The sequence below is a fragment of the Hyperoodon ampullatus genome (genome assembly GCF_949752795.1).
Source record: "Hyperoodon ampullatus genome assembly, chromosome: 3".
NCBI classification, from domain to species: Eukaryota; Metazoa; Chordata; class Mammalia; order Artiodactyla; family Ziphiidae; genus Hyperoodon; species Hyperoodon ampullatus.
The window spans coordinates 154,144,447-154,165,473 of NC_136916.1; the positions used below are offsets into that span (position 1 = coordinate 154,144,447).

Here is a 21,027-nt window from a genome sequence, read left to right on the forward strand (position 1 = left end):
TGCTCTCTGGGTATTAGTGTGGGGGAATCATGAGAGGATTTGATGCAGGACACAGTATCTAGGCCCATTTCACAAGCTGTGTGACACCAGGCAAGACACTTGTCCTTTCTGGGCTTTCAGTTAAAATGAGATTGAGTTAGACACCTCCCTTTCCAGTTTCTCCATTTTCTAACTTATTTGCATGCACCTCCCACCTGGACTGACACCTATCCCTTCCCACTTCTAAGAACATCCCCCAGAAAACTCTCTAGCCAAGACCATGCTGGCCTTGTGGCCAACTCATTTCTTCTTTCCCCGATAGCCCACCTGACCAGAAAGTTGCCTGGGGTAAGCACTCGGGTACCTTCCTGTACTAAGCATCTGGCAAAGCACTTTACTGGAAACATGTTTAAGCATCTCTACTAGTAGACCATAGCCCTACTAGGGCAAAGACCATGTCCCTCTTATTCACCACTGTATCCCCAGTGCCTAGTACAGGGTCAGGCACATAAAAGGTGCTCAGTAAGTACTTACTGTTTGAATGAATACCCCAAATCTATTTTATTATTTATCATTTCAGGAAACCCACAGTATTTATTATCTAATGCTGTATAACAAAGTATCTCAAAACCTACCGGCTTAAAAACAACAATGATCACTTCTTATCTCCCAATTTCTGTGGGAGAGAGATTCAGACAGGGCACAGTGGGGTTGGCTTGTCTCTGCTTTATATCTGGAACATTGGCTGAAAGACTCAAAGGCTGGGGGCCGGAATTGTCTCAGTTCACCACCTAGCTGGTGGTTGAGGCCGGCTGTTGCCTGAGAGCCTAGCTGGAGATATCGGCCAGACCACTTCATGTCATCTCTCCCATGTGGCTTGGGCTTCCTCACAACATGGTGGCTGCGTTCCAAGGGTGGATGTCCTGAGAGAGTAAGAAAGAGACAGAAGGAATGTCTCCTTTTTATGACCTAGGTTTGAGAGGTACATCCCATCGCTTCCACCACCTTCTATTCATTAGAAGCCAGACACTAAGTCCAGCCCACATTAAAAAGGAAGGGGATTAGACTCCATCTTTTGAGAGAAGTGGTAAAGAACTTGCAAACATATTTTAAAACCATTACAACCATTTAGCTAGCACAAGAGGCAAAATGCATGGTGAAAGCTAAGTGTCTGAAGAAGTAGGAATTCAGGTCAAATTATTAGCTGTGTGAACGTGAGGAAATGACTCTCTGAGACTGGGTTTCCCTATGTAAACAATCAGTAGGTTGCAGTTATTGGTCCCTGGTGGTATCTACATGCTTGGAGTCTTCTTGCCTCAGTCATCTTAAAAGGATTCCCTCGTAACTATCTTGACATCCACTGACCCTTGCCATCATTGATCACCCTTGGTTTCTGACAGTGGAGGCAGCAAGAGTTTGCTACTGGAGCTAGGGGACCTAGGATTCAGACACCAGGGGCAACTTTAAGGAACAGATGTTGAACCACTGAGGACCTCGGGATTCTCCAAGGTCTTCTCAGTCCCAGCCCAGGAGAGGTGAGAAACGCAGCAGTCACAGACCTGAGGAATCTGAATCTGCCTGCCAGGGCCCAGGGATCTGCATTTACTTTTTCACACTAACTGCTGCTGGCGGGAGGGGAGGAGTCTTAAAGCTTAAAGTCTTAAAGCTTAAAGTCTTAAAGACAGCTCCGGCTGTCTCATTTTAGTCAAGTTCCTTGCTTTTGCTCCCAGTTCGAGGCTTTTCCGCACCACCACTCTGTGAAAGGGGGACGGGGAGGGTGCCTTGGGTCTCCGCAGTCCTGGGCCCCGCATACAACAGTGAGCCGTACTTTCGCCTTTTTCTGGGCCGGCTGACCCTCCCCAGCCATCGCCTCGCGTGGGTCATGGTCCTAAGACTCGGGCGGAGCATCCCCCTGCCGTGTTCGCCCGGCGCCCAGAGCCGGGTCCTGGGAGGCCCACAGGGGCGAAGTCAGCACACCCCGCTATCACTGGTGCAGGTTACGGGGTGGAAAAGGGTGACTTTTAACCCTTTCATTTTCAAGGGGTAGTGACCCTGACCCCTTGATAGCCTCCTTTAAGGAATACGCGCGCCGGGAGATCTCTGTGCTCACCCAGTGTGAAGACCTCGGCTGACAGATGGGGAAACCGAGGCCCATAGAAGGCAGTGATCTGTTGCATGTCCCACACGATCTAGAACCCTGGATTTTCAAACCATAGTCTGGTTTCTACACTCTGAGGGAAATTCAGGCAGGCAGTCCCCTTAGGAAATTCCCGACCGCGGGCCTTCCGAGCCCGGAATCTCCGTGGAGTTTGCGCTCGGTTTGGCACGTTGCGAACTTCGCCCGCAGCTCTGCACCGGCTTCGCGGCGTCCTGAGAGAGGGGTGAGAGGGGAGCGCAAGCCCACCGGCCTCCTAGAGGTAACTGGGGGAAGAGGAATGGCTGAGGAGACGGAGGCCCCGGCGGGAACGCACTGGCCCTTTAAGGGGGGGACGGAGCGCATGCGCGGCGCGGGCCGGAGTCGAGCCGGGTGGGCGGCGGGCCGGCACTGGACCCTGCCGGCAGCTGCTGGGTCTTGAGGCGGCGGGGGTGGCGGTGGCCTGCTCTTACGCCGAGCCTCGGAGCAGCGACCTGCGCGTGGACCCCGCGCTCGGCGGGCTGCTCTCCAGGGACTAGCGCAGCCCGCGCTCGCCGGGGCTTTGTCACTCGCCTCTAGCTTCATCCGCGGCCGTGGCTGCGCGAGCCTCCGGGCTTGCTCTCCCCGCCCAGCTGTCCTGCCTCCAGCCCTTAGCTGGGGGCGTGGGGTACGCAGCTGGAGCCCGAGCTAACAGCCGCGGAGTATCCTTCGCCCGTCCCGGCCGCGCCACCGCCCATGCTGCAGCCAGTACAGGGCGGCGACCCTGTGGCCGCAGCCCGCCGCTCGGTGACCCTGCGCCCCGCCCGAGCCTTCCCCGCTGAGCCCCGGGCCCGGGAGCGGGACCTGTGCCCCGTGATGGCTCGGCTGGCGCAGGTTGGCGCCGGGTGCCCACCATCCGCCCGCTGAGACGCGCCCGGCTGGGTACCAACGGGGCCTTGGCGCTCCCCGCTTCTTCTCCCCGCAGCGCCCTTCCCCCTTCTGGGGGCTCCGCCGCTCCTTCCCGGGGGCGAGGGCACAGGGGGCCGAGACAAAGCCCACTTTGTGCGGGGAGTTGGCTGCGGGCGTGGAATGTGCGCGTCGGCGCGCGCCCCCTCCCCGCGCCCCGCCAGCTGCGAGTCTTGGCTCCCAGTCCCGTCGCGTCGGAGAAATCGCGCCCCCTCACCGCCCTCCGGTCCGGGGGTCCCGGCTCGGAGCTGACGCGGCCTGGAGTCGGGTCGGTCCCCCACCCCGGAGCGCGCGCAGGTGTGAGAGTGCGATATTTTGTAGAGGAATTTGCTTGCCTTCAAAACTGGGAGCTGGGGCGCCCAGTCGGCGTGGGCACTCGTGCCTTGACCCTTTCGTGGCCGCAGATCTGAGCAGCCTGGCCTCAGTTTCCGTCCGACTTTCCTCTGCCAGCCCAGACTGCTGTCCGTTATTGTTCTCGCCGTCAAATGGGGGTGCTTTGTGAAAGCTGCCAAGTTGGGATGTATTCTCTAGATCCCGTTTTTCATAAAGAACAAGGCCTCTAAGGCTCATCCGGGACAACCAACCCCCTCGGCCCCGCACTTCACGTTGAGGCACGGATTTTTTTTTCCCCCCATCAAGTAGTATTTTATTGTACGGGAGCCACGCCCTGGTTTCTTAAAGGCGCCTTGCACTGTTTGGCCATGTGTTATCTCTGCAGCTGGTGTGTGGGAGGCCTCCTGTGAGCCGCCTTTCTTACCCCTGTCCGCTGCGACATCCTCCCACCCCCGTCAAGGATTTGGGGATGCCAGGGGGGAAGAAGGTGGTCGGGGGCGGCAGCAGCGGTGCTGCCCCCACTGCCGCTGCTGTCCCCTCTGGGGCCAGGCGTTTGGAGACCAGCGAAGGAGCCTCAGCCCAGAGAGATGATGAGCCAGAAGAAGAAGGGGAAGAGGACCTTCGAGATGGAGGCATCCCCTTCTTTATCAACCGGGGTGGGCTGCCTGTGGATGAGGCCACCTGGGAGAGGATGTGGAAGCACGTGGCTAAGATCCACCCCGATGGAGAGAAGGTGGCTCAGCGGATCCGTGGGGCCATGGACCTGCCCAAGGTGAGGGGTTTGTGTGTGGGAAGGGAGGTGGTTCTGTGAGGTCCACATGCCCTGTTTCCAGGAGGCCCTCCTCTATCTCTTCTAAAAAGCCCATGTTTTGTGGGCAGAGCAGCAGATTAACTAACAAGTACACTGAAGTGGCCTGACATCTTATTTGCTAAGCCAGAGAACTGTGGGCAGAGAGAGAATGAATGACTAAGGAGGCTCCAGGGTTTAAGATGTTGAGAAAATATTTTCATGTGTTGTTTCGCTGAATTCTCCAACAGCCTTGTGCATTAAGTGCAGTTTGGGGACCCATTTTACAGACAAGAATGCTGAAAACTCAAGTAGGAACTAGGGGCCCCACAGCCAGTAAGTGGCAGAGCTTGGGTCTCACCCCCAGGTCGTCCGGTTCCAGGGCCTTTGCTTGGGGGGACACGAGGTTCAAGGGCAGTTAGAAGAGGGCCTGTGGAGAGGGGCAAATGTCAGTCATTTATCTGTGTACGGCTGGAACTTCTCCATGACGGCTTTCCTTCAGTTGTGTCACCGTGGAGGCTGAGGCTGTCTCATTCATCTTTGTCTTTCCAAGACCTCCTGTGTGCTTGGTACAGAACAGGCACTTGTAAGTGTTTGCTGAACGAAAGGGTTCTTGAGACTTTCTGTGCCTATAGTGCTAGGTGGAAAAACGTGCCTGATTTTTTTTTTTCTCCCAACGTTATGTTTAAGACTAAGGAAGCACCCTCCCAAATGCAGAGTCCTGAAATCCCCCAAGAAAAGCCAATTGGACAGAGGTCAGAGCCCCAGGCTCAGGTCCTGCCTGCTCAGGTGAGAGGAGGGGGCCGGGGGAGCAGCAGTTAATGTGGATTAGACATGGAGACAGGTGGCCTATTTTGTTTTCTTTTTACCAAGTTATTGGTAGAACCATCAGAGACTATCTTCTGGGACAGGCTGAATTCAGAGGTTGAAGGTTGAGCAACTGCCTTATATTTGCAGGGGAAATCAAATGTAGTTTGATTTTGAATGGCTACCTAATCGCCTTCTGTACTAATTTAGAATTTAGCTAATTCCCTGTGTCTGGACATTGTTTCCGATAATTTATTCTAAAAGTGAACACTGTTGCACATTCTAAAACATGAATTTGGGAGTCCATCTCTGATCATTTCCTCGGGATAAATGCCTGGAAAAGGATGTGTGGCGTCAAAGGATATGGACATCTGTTCTGATCACCCACCTAGCTATGAACTCAAGCAGGCCCCTTCAACCTGTTTGAGCCACAGTTTTCTCATCTGTAGAATGGGGTTGACTGTAGTGAAGCTTAAATGAGAGAATATGTTTTAAAGCATTTAAGAAACTGTAAAACCTCAAACCAGTACTGGTTACTGGATGTTCATTACCTCTGTTCACATCCTTCGTCAGGAGAGGAGGCTAGATCTCACTCAGCATTTGTTCCAGTGAAGCTAGAGCCACATGCTTCTCCCACGTGAGCAAGTTGGGGATTAGCAGATGGCTATCTAGCCATCCTGCTGATGTCTAAGTCAGGCTAAGAGAGAGTGTGAATGGACCCCTGCAGAACTGTCACAACTCCTGGGGGCTGGAAAAAAAAAATTGACAACCTCATTAGCAACTGGTTCGGTAATGTCATCTTGTCATCTTCAAGCTTCGTGCATAGGAAAGATACTGATGAAGGAATGAAGCTATTGTCTGTGTGTCGGGGGTGTGTGTCATGACTGACAGGAGTGTGCAGGTCCTGAAGGAATTTTGTGAGAGGATTGGGAAAATTGAAACTTCTCCTCCTCACACCACAGGAAAAGTGTGTGTGGGGTTCCTCCTCCACCTCGGCCCAGAGTAGGAAGGAGCCCCAGAGTCTGGGCAGGGTGGAGGAGGCCCGGAGGCATCGGGGTCAGGTCCCAGAGTGCCAGCAGTATGCACCCAGTGCTGGGCTGGCCCCTCCCTGAGTGGTCATGCCCTTGGAGTTGACACAGAGGCATTCACAGAAGAGGTTACACTGTGGTGAGACTAAGAGTTTGGGGATGGCATAATGGGTTTTGGTTTGGTTTGGTTTGTTTTGTTTTTTTGGCTGCATTGGGTCTTCATTGCTGCGCACTGGCTTTCTCTAGTTGCGGCGAGCAGGAGCTACTCTTCCGTGCGTTGCGCGGGCTTCTCATCGCAGTGGCTTCTCTTGTTGCAGAGCATGGGCTCTAGGTGAGCGGGCTTCAGTAGTTGCGGCACGCAGGCTCAGTAGTTGTGGCTCTCAGGCTCTAAAGTGCAGGCTTAGTAGTTGTGGCGCATGGGCTTAGTTGCTCCACGGCATGTGGGATCTTCCCGGACCAGGGATCAAACCCATGTCCCCTGCATTGGCAGGCGGATTCTCAACCACTGTGCCACCAGGGAAGCCCTGGCATAATGTTTTAAAAGACCACTTGAGCCAAAATTTAAAATAGGGAGATTTCACATTCAAACTCCAGATTTTTGGCATCTTTTCAGAAAATGAGAAGATCTGGGAACAGAGAATCTGTGATCCCACATGGCAGCAGGCAGCTGGAGGTGAGGGCTGGTTCCACTCCCCCAGGTGGCCACGGTTCCCCACCACTCACTCTCAGCCTGCTTTCCTGTGGTTACCTGTACGGCCCCTGCAGGTGGTTGAGCCTGGGGCCCCTGCAGTGTAGTGTGATAAAACATCACATCCACCATGTTCAAATCCTGGTTCTCCCGTAACTACTTGTAGGTGGAAGGTATGCAAACTCCTTGTGCCTCAGTTTCCTCAGCTGTGAAATATAAAATGGGCATAATAGCAATACCCACTTTTGAGGGGTTATTGGGAGGAACTGATGAAGTAAAGCATGTGAAATGGGTGAGCATGTAATACGTACCCAGCAAATGGAGCAAGGAGGTGAGGGTGCAGCAGACCACCCCACAGGCGCTTTGGGGAAACGTCCTTTAAAAGGATGATGCCAGTATGTTAAAGGGCAGCAGTTTCTAAAAGGATCACAGATCCAGGAGTAGTTTGTGCCCCGTTGTATGAACGTCTCCTTGATGTTTCAAGCTGCTGCCACCTTTTTTTTTTTTAATAAATTTATTTATTTCATTTATTTATCTTTGGCTGCATTGGGTCTTCATTGCCGCGTGTGGGCTTTCTGTGGTTGTGGTGATCAGGGGCTACTCTCCATTGCGGTGCGCGGGCTTCTCATTGCCATGGCTTCTCTTGTTGCGGATCACAGGCTCTAGGCACACGGACTTCAGGAGTCGTGGCTCACGGGCTCTAGAGCACAGGCTCAGTAGTTGTGGCGCGTGGGCTTAGTTGCTCCGCAGCATGTGGGATCTTCCCGGACCAGGACTCGAACCCATGTCCCCTGCATTGGCAGGCAGATTGCCCTGTCCTAAGGCCTGGACGTGGACCCGCAGTGTCTCATCTAGGCTCTGAGGTTGGTTCTGTTATGGCACCCACTAGGATCTTGCTGCCAGGCAGTGAACGGCAGGCTTGGGATTTAGACAGAAATGGACCGGTTCTAGATCCAGCTCTATCAGCCTTTAGGCTATCGTACTTCTTGTCCACACACTCAGCTGTGGGCTGCCCCACCTCCGCCAAGCCTCCTTTCTGTTCTAGACTCTGCCGGGGGAAAATGTCTTAATAGAACTCAGGACTTTAGGGGGTTCCTGGAGCAAAGGTAACCCTTGGCCTTGGTAGTGGAGGAGGAGTCATCCCTGAATTGATCTGGGCCAATATCACTTACCTCCACTGTGACCCCACTTAACCCCACTACTCAACAGTGAGGGCACATTTCCTGGCTTCTGGTTTGGGGTTGGGGGCTGTGGGCAAACCCAGGCTGCCAGCCCCCCTCTAGGCCTGATCATTTGGATGTACAGAATCTTGCCTGTTTGTTTTGAGTGAATGAGTGTATGCTTGTGTGAACATTCAGAAGAAAGGTGCCGGCCTGTTGGCAATGGTTAACGTGAGTTAATGTGTCACTGAGCTGCTGGACAGCTCCCTCCAGCTAAGCCTCAGTGATGGTGGCCTTTAAGCCCCTGATCATGGATCCCAGGTCTTTTTTAACTTTTTTGGAGCCGTTTAGTTTTTGCAGAGACGCCAGTTCCTGGGTCCTCTGTCTGGATGGCAGGGGATGCCCTCGTGGGTACCGCCCGGCCCTGGACCAGGGCTGGCTCCTGTGAGCTTAGTCAAAGGACTCTTGGGCCACAGTGCCCTCCTTGTTTGGAGTGTCTCCCGGGAGGGTGTACTTACAGTCCCTACCCAAGCTCCTCAAAGTCACTGGATGCCCTCACGGGAAGTGGGAATGACGTGCCTGGGATGGATCTTCCACCTGAAGAAGCCACGTGCCATGCTGTTTATAGTAAATTGTGCAGTAATTCCTCTCCCACCCCATATCCTTGTCACGGGGAGGCCAGCCAGGCCCTCAGAGAGTTCTGGAGCCCGTCTGGCACAGGGTGGTCAGGCAGGCAGCGGGAGAGCCCACCGTCCGGGGCTTTTATCCCCCTGCTGATTGTAAGTGGTGGCGACAGTTTGGGCAGCAGGGGGCGGTGTGAAAGGGAAAGTAGCTTCCTTCAGATGAGGTGTCATGGGCTTGGGACTGCTCAGACTGGAGGAGGGGTCAGGCAGGGAGCGGGGAGGAAGTTCACGCAGAGCTGCCTCCTGGACTGGGCCTTCCCTCTGTGCCTCGGCCCCTTGGGGCAAGTAGGTGTCTGTTAGAGGCTGTGCTGTGTCCCCCTGCCATCTGTGATCACTGGTGTGTCACTTCCCTTCATGTCAGAGCCTCAGCCGCTGTAGCCACATTATTTAAAAGGCTGTGCCTTCACCACACCACAGGGAGCACCTCCCCCAGCCCAGCCCTGCCTGTGGGCCCCTGCTTTACCCCTTCCCTTCCCTACCTGTGCACACTGACACTCTCAGCAGCCCCTGCCTGCTGGAGGGCTGGGCAGAGGCCCAGCCTGGGGGGAAGAGCGTGGGACCTTTTTGTGTGAGGAGCCTGAGGCCACCTCACAGCTGGCAGTGCTTGTAGCCAAGGGGGACCCCAGAGGGGTGGGCCTTGGCCCTGGAAATCTGGTTCTTCTACCCAGTGAAGGCCGTTCCGTAACCCCGACGACCCGGTTGATGCTTCCCTTGGCTTCTGAGGCCTCACTGACTTGTTGCAGCCAAACCTCCAGCCTTCGGGCTCCCCTGGCCGGAGAGGGTGGCCTGGGGGTGCACACCTGGTGGTGGCCTCTTTCCTGGCAATGGCTTGGTTGCTGAGGGACAGCCCTGGGGGTCCACAGCTCCTAATCTGACTCCCAGCATCCGGGCAGCCCAGGCTGGCGGTTCCCAGCCCTCAGGAGGCCCCTGCCCGACACCCCACCTCTCCCCTTCCTGGGTCTGGCTCTGGAAAGTCTCTTCTGGTGAGGAGGACTGTCCAGTTCCCTGGTTACCTGTGCTGATTACAGGTGTGGAGCTGGTAGGACAGGGGGCTGTTGAAGGGGGAACCGGAGTTCCTGTGCTGCCGTGGAACCCCTTCAAAGTGGCTGCTTCATGGCAAGACCTGTCCCAAACCACGTGTCCCCTGCGCTTAACTCCTGGACGGCTCAGCTTGGAGCTGGAAGGCCTGGTCGCTGTGCTGTGATATGGGAGGGTGGCGGTGACACCACCTGCCGAGGGTGTGTCCGCCTCTCACGGACCGCTCCCCCAGCCCAGGGCAGGGACACCTGATAAACTGATTTTGATCCGGCCCTTGAACCCAGAGTGAACGCCACCCCAATACTGACATTCCTGTCAAGGCTTGAAGTTAATGAAATTTAAAATTCAAACACCTGTGAGTCAGGTGAGTCAAACTGTGTTTTTCTGAAATCATTAAAGAAGCATAAAATTGGCACATGGACGTAAGCTCCAAATTAGAAATGCTGTCCAGTGCCAGGAGGGAGAGGAAGGGCTGTGGCGGGGGCCTGACGGGAGCCTCTGGAAGGGGCTGCCGAGGAGAGAGGCTCGGCCGAGGAGGGAACCGGGGTGGCCCTCCATGGGATGTGGCTTCTCCGGGGGCTAAGCTGAGTGTCGGGTGGGCTGGAAGCTCCTCGGTGAGCGTCCCTCCGTGACCAGAGCTCTTTCTCCGTCCCCAGATTCCCATACCGAGTGTGCCTACGTTCCAGCCCTCTACGCCTGTCCCTGAGCGCCTGGAAGCCGTGCAGCGCTACATCAGGGAGCTGCAGTATCCTCCCCGGTCAGGGTCACGGCCACCGTCTGGCTGGTCCAAAGGCCAAGCGGGGCTTGTTTTCGGACAGGGCCAGAGAGGGCTCGCAGAGCAGCCTCACTCCACAAGTCCAGGGGCGCCGTTCCCATGGCATCTCTGTGCCCCAGAGTCGTGTAAGCGCAGCCTGTGTCCGCCCGGGGGGGTTGGAGGTAGTTTGATGAATGCCAGACCCACTCCAGCCTCTCTGCCACCTGCTTCCTCCTCTGTGTGATGGGGTATATGTCTCCTGAGCGACCTGCCGGTGGAAGCCTAGTCCAGGTCCACCAGGCCAGACCTCCTGTGCCGACCATCCAGCGCCAGCAGAGGGAGAGAGGGGAATTTCCCTTGGGGCTGTTTAAAAACTGGTCTAAAATGGGTGTGTGGTGGGAGGGCGGCAGGTAGATGGAGGAGAAAAAGGATTTTATGGTTCGGGAGGTAACTTCCCCATCTTGGAAGTTTCTCCCATTTCTTCACCTTTTTCTTCCCTGGCAGGAGGCCAGTTGCCCAGCATGGGAAGAGCCTCCCCTGAGCCCAGGATTCCCCAGTGTCCCTGAGTTGGGCCCCTCCACCCCTGTGCCCTGCCTGGAGCTACGCAACCTAGGCTCTCCCCCGCCCTCCTAGCTGCAGATTTGGTCAGAGATGGCAGGACCAGGCACCAGGCGCGGGTCCTGAGCAGAAGAAAAGCCAGGCTGGTGACTGAAAACTGGGTCCAGCCCTTCCTTTGCAGTGGTGGGGCGGGGGGGCGTTGGGGCCCCGAGAGGGAGGCGGTTGGCTTGGGAGCAGCACTCAGCAACGCAGTCGTGCAGGAATCCCACCCCAGCCTTCTCTCAGTTCGTGCTGCTTCTCACTGGTTGGACTATGAGGTGCTGCAGAGAGCTGTCCAGGGCTCAGCCTCTTTCCCAGCCCTGGCCTGCCTGGCTGCCTGCCCCACGGCTCCCTCCCTAGGAGAGCAAGGGTGGGAGCAGAGGATGAGAGGGAAGGACGCAGAGGGGCCCTGTGGGGCCAGGAGAAGCAGCGTGCTGCGTCCCCTTCTCCCTTCAGGCAGTCAGGTCTTGAGCATCCTCCCAGCTGCCTTACAGAAGCATTTTGTGGGGTCCTTACCCAGCCTGCACCCCTGCGAGTGCTGGACCCCCAGGGTCTGGATGAGGGCAGAGGGACACGCCTGTTCCAGGTCAAGCCAGGAAGCCCTTAACCGGCACCCACAGGTACAATCACACAGGGACGCAGTTCTTTGAAATTAAGAAGAGCAGACCTCTGACAGGGTAAGTGTGGGGAGTGCCTCGTCCCTCTGCACCAAGGTAACAGCGCCTGGTCCAGTTGGAGCCCCTCGGGCACCTGTGGGTGGAAGCTTATGAGGCAGGCAGGGACTCTTCCCAGGGGAGCCCGCCAGCAGGGCAAGTACCACCGTGGGACCCTCCTTAGGACATCCTAAAGAGGGGACTCTGGCCAAGACGGGCAGCCGGGGCTCCCTTGAGGATGAGGAACCCTGATATCCACGCTGAGCCAGGAGGGTGATGGCAGCCCCCCAGCTTGGTGATGACAGAGGACAGTCCCAGGTAGATGTCTGGGTGTGAGCCTCGTCTTCTTTTTAAGAGAGGTAGGCCTCGCAGGAGAGAGCCCTCCGCCTTCTCTCCATTCCCTGGAGCTGCCTGTGCGCTCCCCACGGCAGGGACCTGCGTCTCACCCCAGTGGCCTTACTGGACTCTCTCCTGGTCATTTAGTACAAGGCCCAGTGTCTGAGCAACAGGGACCCCACTGGAGAGAACACTGCATCTCTCACTTCCCATTCTACACCCCAAGTGTTGACCCCTGACTGGATCCACCCCGAAGAAACCCTTAGGGCAGATCAGAGTGGAGACTGAATGCCACAGCTTGGTCTGGGGGCCCAGCCCAAAGCTGTCCAGGCGTCTAAAACCCTGTGCTTTTAAAATTAATGTGAATTTTATGTCTTGCTCCACATATAATCTGTCCATGTTCACTGCCTTGTAAAAAATGCTTTAAATGGTTTATTAGCTAATTACTTAATTACCCCCTTTCCAAGCCCCAGGGTGGAATGCAGGCTTCCTAACCCCAAAGCTTTGCTCTTGTTGTCCTGTGGCCGCTGTGTGTGTGGGCCCAGCTCCAGCCTCATGGGATGGAGGAGTCCAGCACCCTCCCCAGCAAAGCCAGTGGCCAGGCTGCATTCCGAGGCCCAGAGGGCAGCATTCGTTGAGGAGGGAGGAACCAGGCTTCAGGGATAGTCTATGTTAAAGTGGCCTGAATTCCAAGTTCAAGAAGCAGGCAGGGGAGTCACTGGGCAGCTAACTTCCTGAGATCCCATGTCCAGGCCCCAGGCAGCTGGCCAGCTGTGGGGTAGCAGTTACAATCAATTACAAACTCTTCAGAGAAGTCATAGTTGGGTCAGGGGTGTCCACTGTGCTGTGGAAGAGACAAGATCAAGGTCAAGGCCAAGGTCTCCAGCATCCTTGGCATGCTTTCCCATGGGCCCCCCAAACACCATCTTCACAGAGGGCCCCTAGCCCAGTGGCTGTCAAAGATCTGCCTACCGCTGCATGCCCCCCATTCACCCTCCCCTCCAGAGGTCTTGGAGCAGAGCCTGAGGGGAGGGGGAAGAGGCCTCTTTCCTTATCTTCAGCGGTTGCCTCTTCTCCCACCCGCTTAGGCTCAGGAAGGATGTGAGGGGAAGGAGAGGGAGGTGCTGGGCCTGAGCTGAGGCAGCTTGGAAGGGAGGGGACCGGAAGGAGCCTCTGTCCTTATGACTCTGCCTCCCTTCCCCCCAGGCTGATGGACCTGGCCAAGGAAATGACCAAAGAGGCTCTGCCAATCAAATGCCTGGAAGCCGTGATCCTGGGAATGTATCCTTCCTCTGAGAGGCCTGGGTGGGGGTAGGCACGTGCTCAGCACCTCTGGGCCAGCTTCGTCCTCTGGAAGGGGAGGGCTGAGTGAGCTCCAGGGCCCTCCCAGCTCCCTCTCCCAGCAGTCATGAACTTGGCCCAAAGTGAACGAGCTCGAGGGGGACTCAGTCCCTTGCACCTCCGTTGCTAACTTCCGAGGCTTACTGGGCAGCTTTTTTGAGTCGTGGCCGCGGTGACCCTGTTCTCCAAACCACAAATCAGGGCACATTGTTTCATAAGGCTGTTGTGCTATTTCCCAGAACCAGAGTCTGGAAGAAGCAGGTTGGATGCCCAAATGTTGGCATTTCCAGGACATGTTAATTTGTGGAGATGATGGATGGGATCTTTGATATAAAACTGCCTATTAAAAAAAAAAGCAAACAGGGTTTCTCAGTCTCCCCCACCCAAAGGGTAGAACTGGGACCTATAGCTGGGTTACCAGCTATAAGCCCCCCAATATCCCTAGTTAGAGCAAAGCAAAGAGACAGGTGTTTATGGCCAGTTCTCTGTCATAAGTGGACCCTGCCTGAGCCCTACCCTGTTTTGTTTTGTTGCAGAAAATCTTAACCTGGTATAAACATAGATTAATGTAGTGGAATGTAATTAATTAATGTAATGGAACCCATGTGCCCATTACTCAGTTTTACCAATTGAAGGCCAATCTCGATCCATCTCTGCCCACCCCTCATATCACCCTCTTTCCTGTACCTACCAAGGCTTTTAAATATTCTGTTTGCCACTCCTGGTGCAGGCACCTGGCTCTGTGCTGAGCAGGGCAAGGCGGCAGGTGCCTAATGGGACGGAGGAGTCCACTCACTAGGGCAGGTCATGGAGGAGAAGACGCCAGTCAAAGGCCAGGACCACAGCTTCTTTGAGGAGGACTGTGGTCTGAGGGGGACACTCCCCACCCCCGTAGGCATACCTACCTTAAACTATGTGAAGACACTGAAGGGGTGCCCCCCGGTCCCCCTCCCTGAGGGGTCCTCAGAGCTAACCCTACTGTGGCAGTCCTCTGTGGACCAAAGAGCCCCACGAGCATGGCCCTGTCCAAAGGGTTCTTTGCTGGGACGAGTGTGAGGCCAGCCCAAGAACTCCAGGCTGCTGCCAGCAACCCCTTCAGAGCCACACACCAACGTGGAGGTTCCCACCCCATCGTAAGAGGGAGACTCAGTTCCCCTCCCCCTGAGCACACAGAGAAGCTGGTCCAGACGGGATCACGTGGTCCTGCAGGCTTTTCAGGGGTTACCTGCTGGCTCATATGTAGGCGGGAAGAAACCAGGAGCAGCCCCCATCTGGGGGGACCCCTCCCCGCTGTCCCCACAGGACCACCACGGGCCCTCCCTACACCCGCGGTGAGCGCTGTATTGGGTTTGTCCCTGGGCCTCAACCTCGCTGCACACTGAGCCTGCGCCTTGCTCATCTGTGTCCCCAGTCACTCGCTTGCAAGGAGTCGGGCTCCATAAGCATCGCAGTGACTGAGAGAACAGACTTCGGGGTCAGGCCAACCGGACCTGAATCCTGGCTCTGCCGCATCCTCACTGTGTGACGCCGAGCAAGTTCCTTAACGTCTCTGAGCCTCGGAGTCCTCTGCAGAAGGGGACGATGGCAGTCCCATCCCGCAAGTTTGTCAGGACAGTTGAATGAGCGGGTGCATGTAGGACGCTGGATGCAGTGTCTCCGTGGTCTCTCCTCCAAGCTTTTATCCTGTTTATCTCATTCTACCCGTTTGTTCAAGCAGAGTTTTGAGTGACTGTTATGTGCCCACCTCTGTGCTGGGCCCCAGAGATACAGCAAGGAACGTGACAGACAAGGTCCCCATTCTCAGAAGATTACATTCTAGTCGGGGAGACAAAAAATAAGCAAGTAAACCAAGAAGTAAGAAAAATAATTACAGATTGTGGTGAGGTGCTGTGGGGAAAATACGTAGAGCAGACTTGCTTTAGAAAGGGAGGTCAGCGGTGCTGGCCAAGCCTGAGGCCTGAGGAGGAGCTGGCAGCTGCAGCGGGGGGTGGAGGGGACAGCTAGAGGAAAGAGCTGGCGCAGAAGGTCCCCCGTGGAAGTTGCAGCGGGCCGCTGGACCAGGCTCTCGGCCTCCCAGGCCACGGGGGCAAGCTTGGTTTTATTTGAAGAGCAACAGGCAGTATGTCTGTGCGTGGGGGGTGGAGAGAGAGGGAACGGGATTGTCAGTGCACCTGTGAGGAAGTGTGTGTGAGAGGAAGACAGTGTGAGAGGCAAGGTAGAGGTGAGGAGGGCTGTGTGACTGACGGGAGGAGAGAGGGAGACGGGGTGATGGGTAGAGGACCCTCTTACCCTTCCTTCAGCCCAGGACTCCGGAGGGCCCTGCGGTTCGGAGTGCCGGCCTCACTCTTAAGGTGTTATTTGGTGAGCCCTGCTTGACGTCATAGCAGCAGCCGGTAATCACTGAGTGCCCTGACCCATAGAGATTGAGTTTATTGAGCACCTACTTATGCCAGGCCCAACCCTGATGACAGGAAGTGGAGATGAGCAAGACCTGTTGCCAGCACCCAGGAGCTGGGGTGCAGGGCCGCTCACTTAGCCTCTCCCAGGTTGGGGTGGAGGCCGTCCCCGTCCCGCCCCTGCGCGCTGGCCCTCGGGCCTCTCTCCCTGGCTGTTTCCTTAGCTGGGGCGGCGCGGCCAGTTACCTCACCAACAGCATGCCTACCCTGGAACGCTTCCCCATCAGCTTCAAGACCTACTTCTCAGGGAACTACTTCCGCCACATCGTGCTGGGGGTGAACTTCGGCGGCCGCTATGGGGCGCTGGGCATGAGCCGGCGCGAGGACCTGATGTACAAGCCGCCGGCCTTCCGCACGCTCAGCGAGCTCGTGCTGGACTACGAGGCCGCCTACAGCCGCTGCTGGCACGTGTTGAAGAAGGTGAAGCTGGGCCAGTGCGTGTCCCACGACCCGCACAGCGTGGAGCAGATCGAGTGGAAGCACTCGATCCTGGACGTGGAGAGGCTGGGCCGCGAGGACTTCCGCAAGGAGCTGGAGCGGCACGCCCGCGACATGCGGCTCAAGGTCCGTGTGTGCGGCCGCCCCGCCCGCGAGCGTCCAGGGGCGTCCAGGGGCGTGAGCATCCAGGGGCCGGCAGGGGTGGAGACGGAGGGGCTGCCGCTTCCTAGGGGGTCGCTCTTCCAGGGAAGCCCCCTCCCTCCTCCCCTGTCCCCCCGCCCCCGCCCCAGCAGAGGTGGTGCCAGGATTAAGGGAGATGAGGGGGAGAAGTTTCCGGGCTTTGCTCAAAGGTCGTTATCCATGAGACAGTCCCCTCCGGTGAGCAGGCCAGGGGAGGCTCTGGAGGGGGCAGCAGACGAGCCGGGTTTGAGCACTTGGAGGAGGGCAGGGGTGCCACAGGCCAGGTGGAGGGGGCTGTGCGTCAGGACTGGAGGGAAATCATGGCCTGTCTGGAGGGAATGGTAGTGTGGGGTGGGCAGCAGCTGCCATCACCCCCGTGTATCCTGACTCTTGACCCCTAGCCCCAGTGAAGGGCTAGGAGGAAGTCAGAAAAAGGAGGAGGTTCAGACTGTGAGGACACAAGGAGGGGTGGTCCCTTCTCCCGCTTTCCCACACCCACTGAGCAGGGGTCTTGCAGGAGGGGGAGGGGCTGCTCTACCCAGAAGTAGTCGGGCTGAGCTGCGGAGGAGTTGGCCCCCAGAGCCGTACAGGTGAGCAAAATCTTGGCCTCTCCCTGGTTTCTCATGTATGGGGGTGCCTCCCCTGGGGCCTGCCAGCCTGTCCCCATTGCCCAGTCATGCAGCCCTGTGCGCTGCCCCTCCGGGTAGCCTGGGGCCGCAGCCATGACTGTGGCACTTTTGCATCCACTGCTGCTCCCCAAAACGCCTGGAGGGCAGCGGTGGGTGCTCCCTTTTCAGGGTAAGGAAGTGAGGTGTGGGCAGCCTAGAGACTTGCTCGCAGGCTGTGGGAGGCAGATGGGACTGGGGCTCAGTCTCCAGATGGGGAACCCAGGCATATCACAGGTGCTTTCTGGTGTCCCAGCGGGGATGCGGCAGAGATAAGGCTGCCCTGCCCCCGACAGCCAGCCCCTAGGCCAAGACCGTGGGGCAACAGTGCCTTCCCCAGGGCAGAAGCGGGCTATAGTTGACCCTGCCACTTTCAGGGGCTGCCCTCTTCCCCTCCTGAGCTGGTCCTCCCCTGGTCTTCTCCTGCAGAGCTCTGGGTGCCCAGCTGCTGGAGTGTTACTGCATCTTCAGGGGAACAGGTTGGATCTAGGGTTGGAGGCACTATTACCTTAGTTTTTTGTGCTGTGTTTCCCAATCTGTTTGGTGCTGTGCACTTCCCATGTTATTTGCCCCCTTCCAGTACCCCTCCCGTCTACCCCAGGTTTTGAAAATTCAGGTCAAATGGACAGTGCTGCATAAATTCACTCGCTTTTCTCATTTTTTTCTTAATCAGAGATATAGCTGCTAGTCTGAACTTTGATTGACTCGAGATAACCAGTGTCATCCTTGGGGCTGGTAGGATCCCAGCCCAAAGCTCAGACATGGGCTGTTTCCCCAGCCAGCACATCTACCTGGCATGGGTAAATAGCCCTTTTCTCAAGGGCCACCATGAACCCTCAGTAACTTCCACCCATATCCTTACTATTTCAGGGGCCAACAGAGATTAGGCAGCCCTGCTGTGGAACCACTGCCCTGGCAGTTTTAGTGCCTGGGAAACAGGTTTGGGAAGACCCTGAGACGGCAGAGCATGGCTTGAGGCTTCCTGGGCCCCGCCCAGGGCAGCTTTGGGGCTTGTGGCTCCTGCCGGGCAGGACGGGCTCTGGGGCAGTCCTGGAATGAGTGTTTGTTTCTTCCTTCCCACCAAGATTGGCAAAGGGACCGGCCCTCCCTCCCCCACCAAGGACCGCAAGAAGGATGTGTCCTCCCCACAGCGGGGCCAGTCTAGCCCCCACCGCAGGAACAGCCGCAGTGAAAGGCGGTGAGAAAAGGGTTTCGCCTTGGGTGGGGGGCTGGGGAGACAGCAAAAGGCGTTTTCCTTCCCTCTCATCTTCCAGATCCCTCTGTTCTTCCCCCACCTCTTCTCTTTCTCACCTTTCTCTTTTTTGCCTCTGCTGGAGGGAACTTGGGATGGTGTGTTTGTTTGTGTGTTGATATGGCGGCAATGCAATCCCATTTCTCGAGAGAAGACATTGCTGGCCCACTGGTCATCCTATGCAGGGCCCAGATGCCAAGCCGGAGACCCACAGGGAAGGCTGGAGGCCAGCGGCAGAATGGGCTCTGTGGGAGGGAGGGTAGAAGGGGCGGGGCCCTGCCTACAGTGAGTCCTTCCGGGAATATCACTGGAAAAGGTCTGACGTCAGATGGCAGCTGGTGGCTGGCTTTGGACGAAACTTTTGCCCCTGTGAGTCTGTGGTTTCTGCCTGTAACTAGATGGCAGAAACATCCCGTTAAGACACCAGGCTGCCTCATCAGATTTGTCTCCTACACATCGGCCTGGCTCTTGCTTTAAATGTCATCATTCTGGAAGCACCTCTCTGGTGTAAGGGGCGCCAAGCTGACCTCCAATATCCAGCATCCTTCACTTTGACCTAGGAGGCTTTCAGAGAGAACAGATCCCCCTCACAGACACCAACGCATTACACTATTACTTTCTTACTTAACTGCAGCTGGAATTGCTGACCTCCGGGAAAAGCAGTACTCTGCAAGAGAGCGCAGGGACCACACTCAGGACAGCAAGGCGTGTGGGCACTCCAGAAGCACACTTCCGCAGGGGCTCTATCGATTCCTTTGGGACACCTTGGAGACTGGGGGGTGGGGGGCAGCCAGCAGGGGCAGCCACCCCTTGCTCCCTGCTCCCGCACCTCCCTGACGGGCCACTCACCCCTTCCCCCTCCTCTGCTCTCTCCTCCCTGCAGGCCTTCTGGTGAGAAGAAGCCTTCGGAGCCCAAAGCCATGCCAGACCTCAATGGGTACCAGATCCGGGTGTGAGGCAGGCGGCAGTGCCCCAGCCGCACCCACTTCTGGGGGCCAGCATCTGCCTGCCAGAACCGGCCTCGCTCCTGGGGAAGGTGGGGCTGATGATGGGGCAGGGTGAGGGGCCAGCGGGAAGAGCGTGTCCCAGCTCAGCCACCCAAGATGCTGCCCCTCCCGCTGGGCCAAGCCCCCTAACTTTGGACCACGAGGCAGTGAAGAGTTTAATTTTGAGTTTTTAACTCAACAACTGAAATTTAAGGTATTTGGGAAAAAACTTAAAACTAATGGGTCTGCCAGTGGCTGGAAGGCCAGTGCTCAGAGGATCTAAGCGCCACAGGGCTGGGTGAGGAGGGGTTGCTGGCTCTGCCGGTACCCCTGCCCCAAGGTTTCTCTGGGATTTGGGTCCATTCCATCTATGGGAAACCTCCCAGCTCTGCTAGGCCTGTGGCAGGACGGGGGGAGGGATGTTTCTCCAGTCCTGTCTGCCCTGGCAGAATCTTCACCCAGGGAAAGGAAAGCAGGGTAGGAACCACCCTGAGAAAGGGCTGTATGGCCCATATCAGGAGCTTAGCACAGGCCACATCTGCCCCAAGAGCCAGAGCCTGTGGCTCAGGAGGGTCCTCGGGCCCTTGCAGCCCCATGAACAGTGCTTTGTGGGCTGACATTGCCTCATGGCAGGGCCCGTGCTGGCAAGGGCTTGGACGAGAGCCCAGGAGAGAACCACTGGGGGAAGGGTTCCCGGACCCCTACCTGGCCTCCTTGCTCAGCCCAGCTCTGCCTGTTGCTGAAGCCGGGGCCTCCCTGCAGAGGGGCTGGGCTCTGCCAAGGGCCCAGATATGCACTGGGCTCAGCATGACTGTGGGGACTGAATAGACCTGGTGGGTCCAGGAACCATGGCTGGGGATGGGGTGGGACACTCAGGCCCAGGTCTGTCCCCCTGGTAGGTAGTCCCCAGGGACTGCTCCCCCTTCCTATTACCTTAGCCCTTGCTGGGGAAATGAAGACCAGATCAGGCTGCCTGTGTCCCAGCCCTACCTCCCCTCACTCAGCAGCCTGGGTAGGTGTGAAGGGCCCAGTGATGATCAGGCCTGTTGTGTGAGGCAGCTCATCAGGGAAGAACCTGAGCTGCTGGAGTCTGCACAGCCTGCCTGGCAGGTGTGAGATACCTGGCGGGCAAGTGAGAGGTTGTGGAGAGAGGTTGGAGGGCCTGCGGGAAGGTTCTGGAGGCCCAAGTAACAAAGAGGTGTAGGTCAAGGGGGCAGTGCGGCCACTAAGGAGAGGCAGGGCCCGAGAACTGGGGAATGTAAGTGAGAAAAGAATGTGGGCGAGAGTGTAGAATCAGGCGGCCTTGGGGAGTAGTGAGTCCCCTATTGCTGGAGGTATTCAAGCAAAGACTAGATGGCTGCTTGTCACCTTGAAAGCTATAGAAAGGATTTAGGTTACGGAAGGATAACTGGATGAGATGACCATTAAGGTTTCTTAATACTGAGAGGCTATGATTCAGCCAGGGGCAGCTGGCAGTAAGGCTACAGCGGGGCTGGGGGCCTGGAAGAGGGAGGACCAGAGCCAGAGTTGTAAACTCAAATGCCTGCGGGGCCAGGCAGATGACTAAAAGGAGGGCTGCAGGGCTGGGTGGGGATTGTGGCAAATTAAAGAAGACATACCCCATTAAAGCAGCCGCTGTTGCTCAGCCATTCTGAGCGCAGGCCCTGCAGTATCAGATTGCCTGGTTTTTTTTTGTTGAGAGGCCAGAACTCTTGAGTTTTTATGTGAAATATGCTGATTTTTAAATGTTGGCAGTCAGTTCAGAAAATTGTAAAGCCCAACGTGAA

General features: G+C 56.6%; 1 protein-coding gene across 1 annotated transcript; it reads left to right on the forward strand.

Moving 5' to 3' along the window:
• Window positions 1–2,248: 2,248 nt before the first annotated feature.
• On the forward strand, window positions 2,249–19,210 carry VASH1 (vasohibin 1; the record flags this gene model as incomplete). Its single annotated transcript, XM_079701049.1, has 8 exons — window positions 2,249–2,360; window positions 3,777–4,163; window positions 10,239–10,327; window positions 11,554–11,610; window positions 13,129–13,203; window positions 15,902–16,283; window positions 18,088–18,200; window positions 19,138–19,210. The coding sequence occupies exons 2-8, from the start codon at window positions 3,861–3,863 to the stop codon at window positions 19,208–19,210; spliced, it is 1,092 nt and encodes a 363-aa protein (XP_079557175.1). The 5' UTR covers window positions 2,249–2,360; window positions 3,777–3,860.
• Between the last annotated feature and the right edge of the window lie 1,817 nt (window positions 19,211–21,027).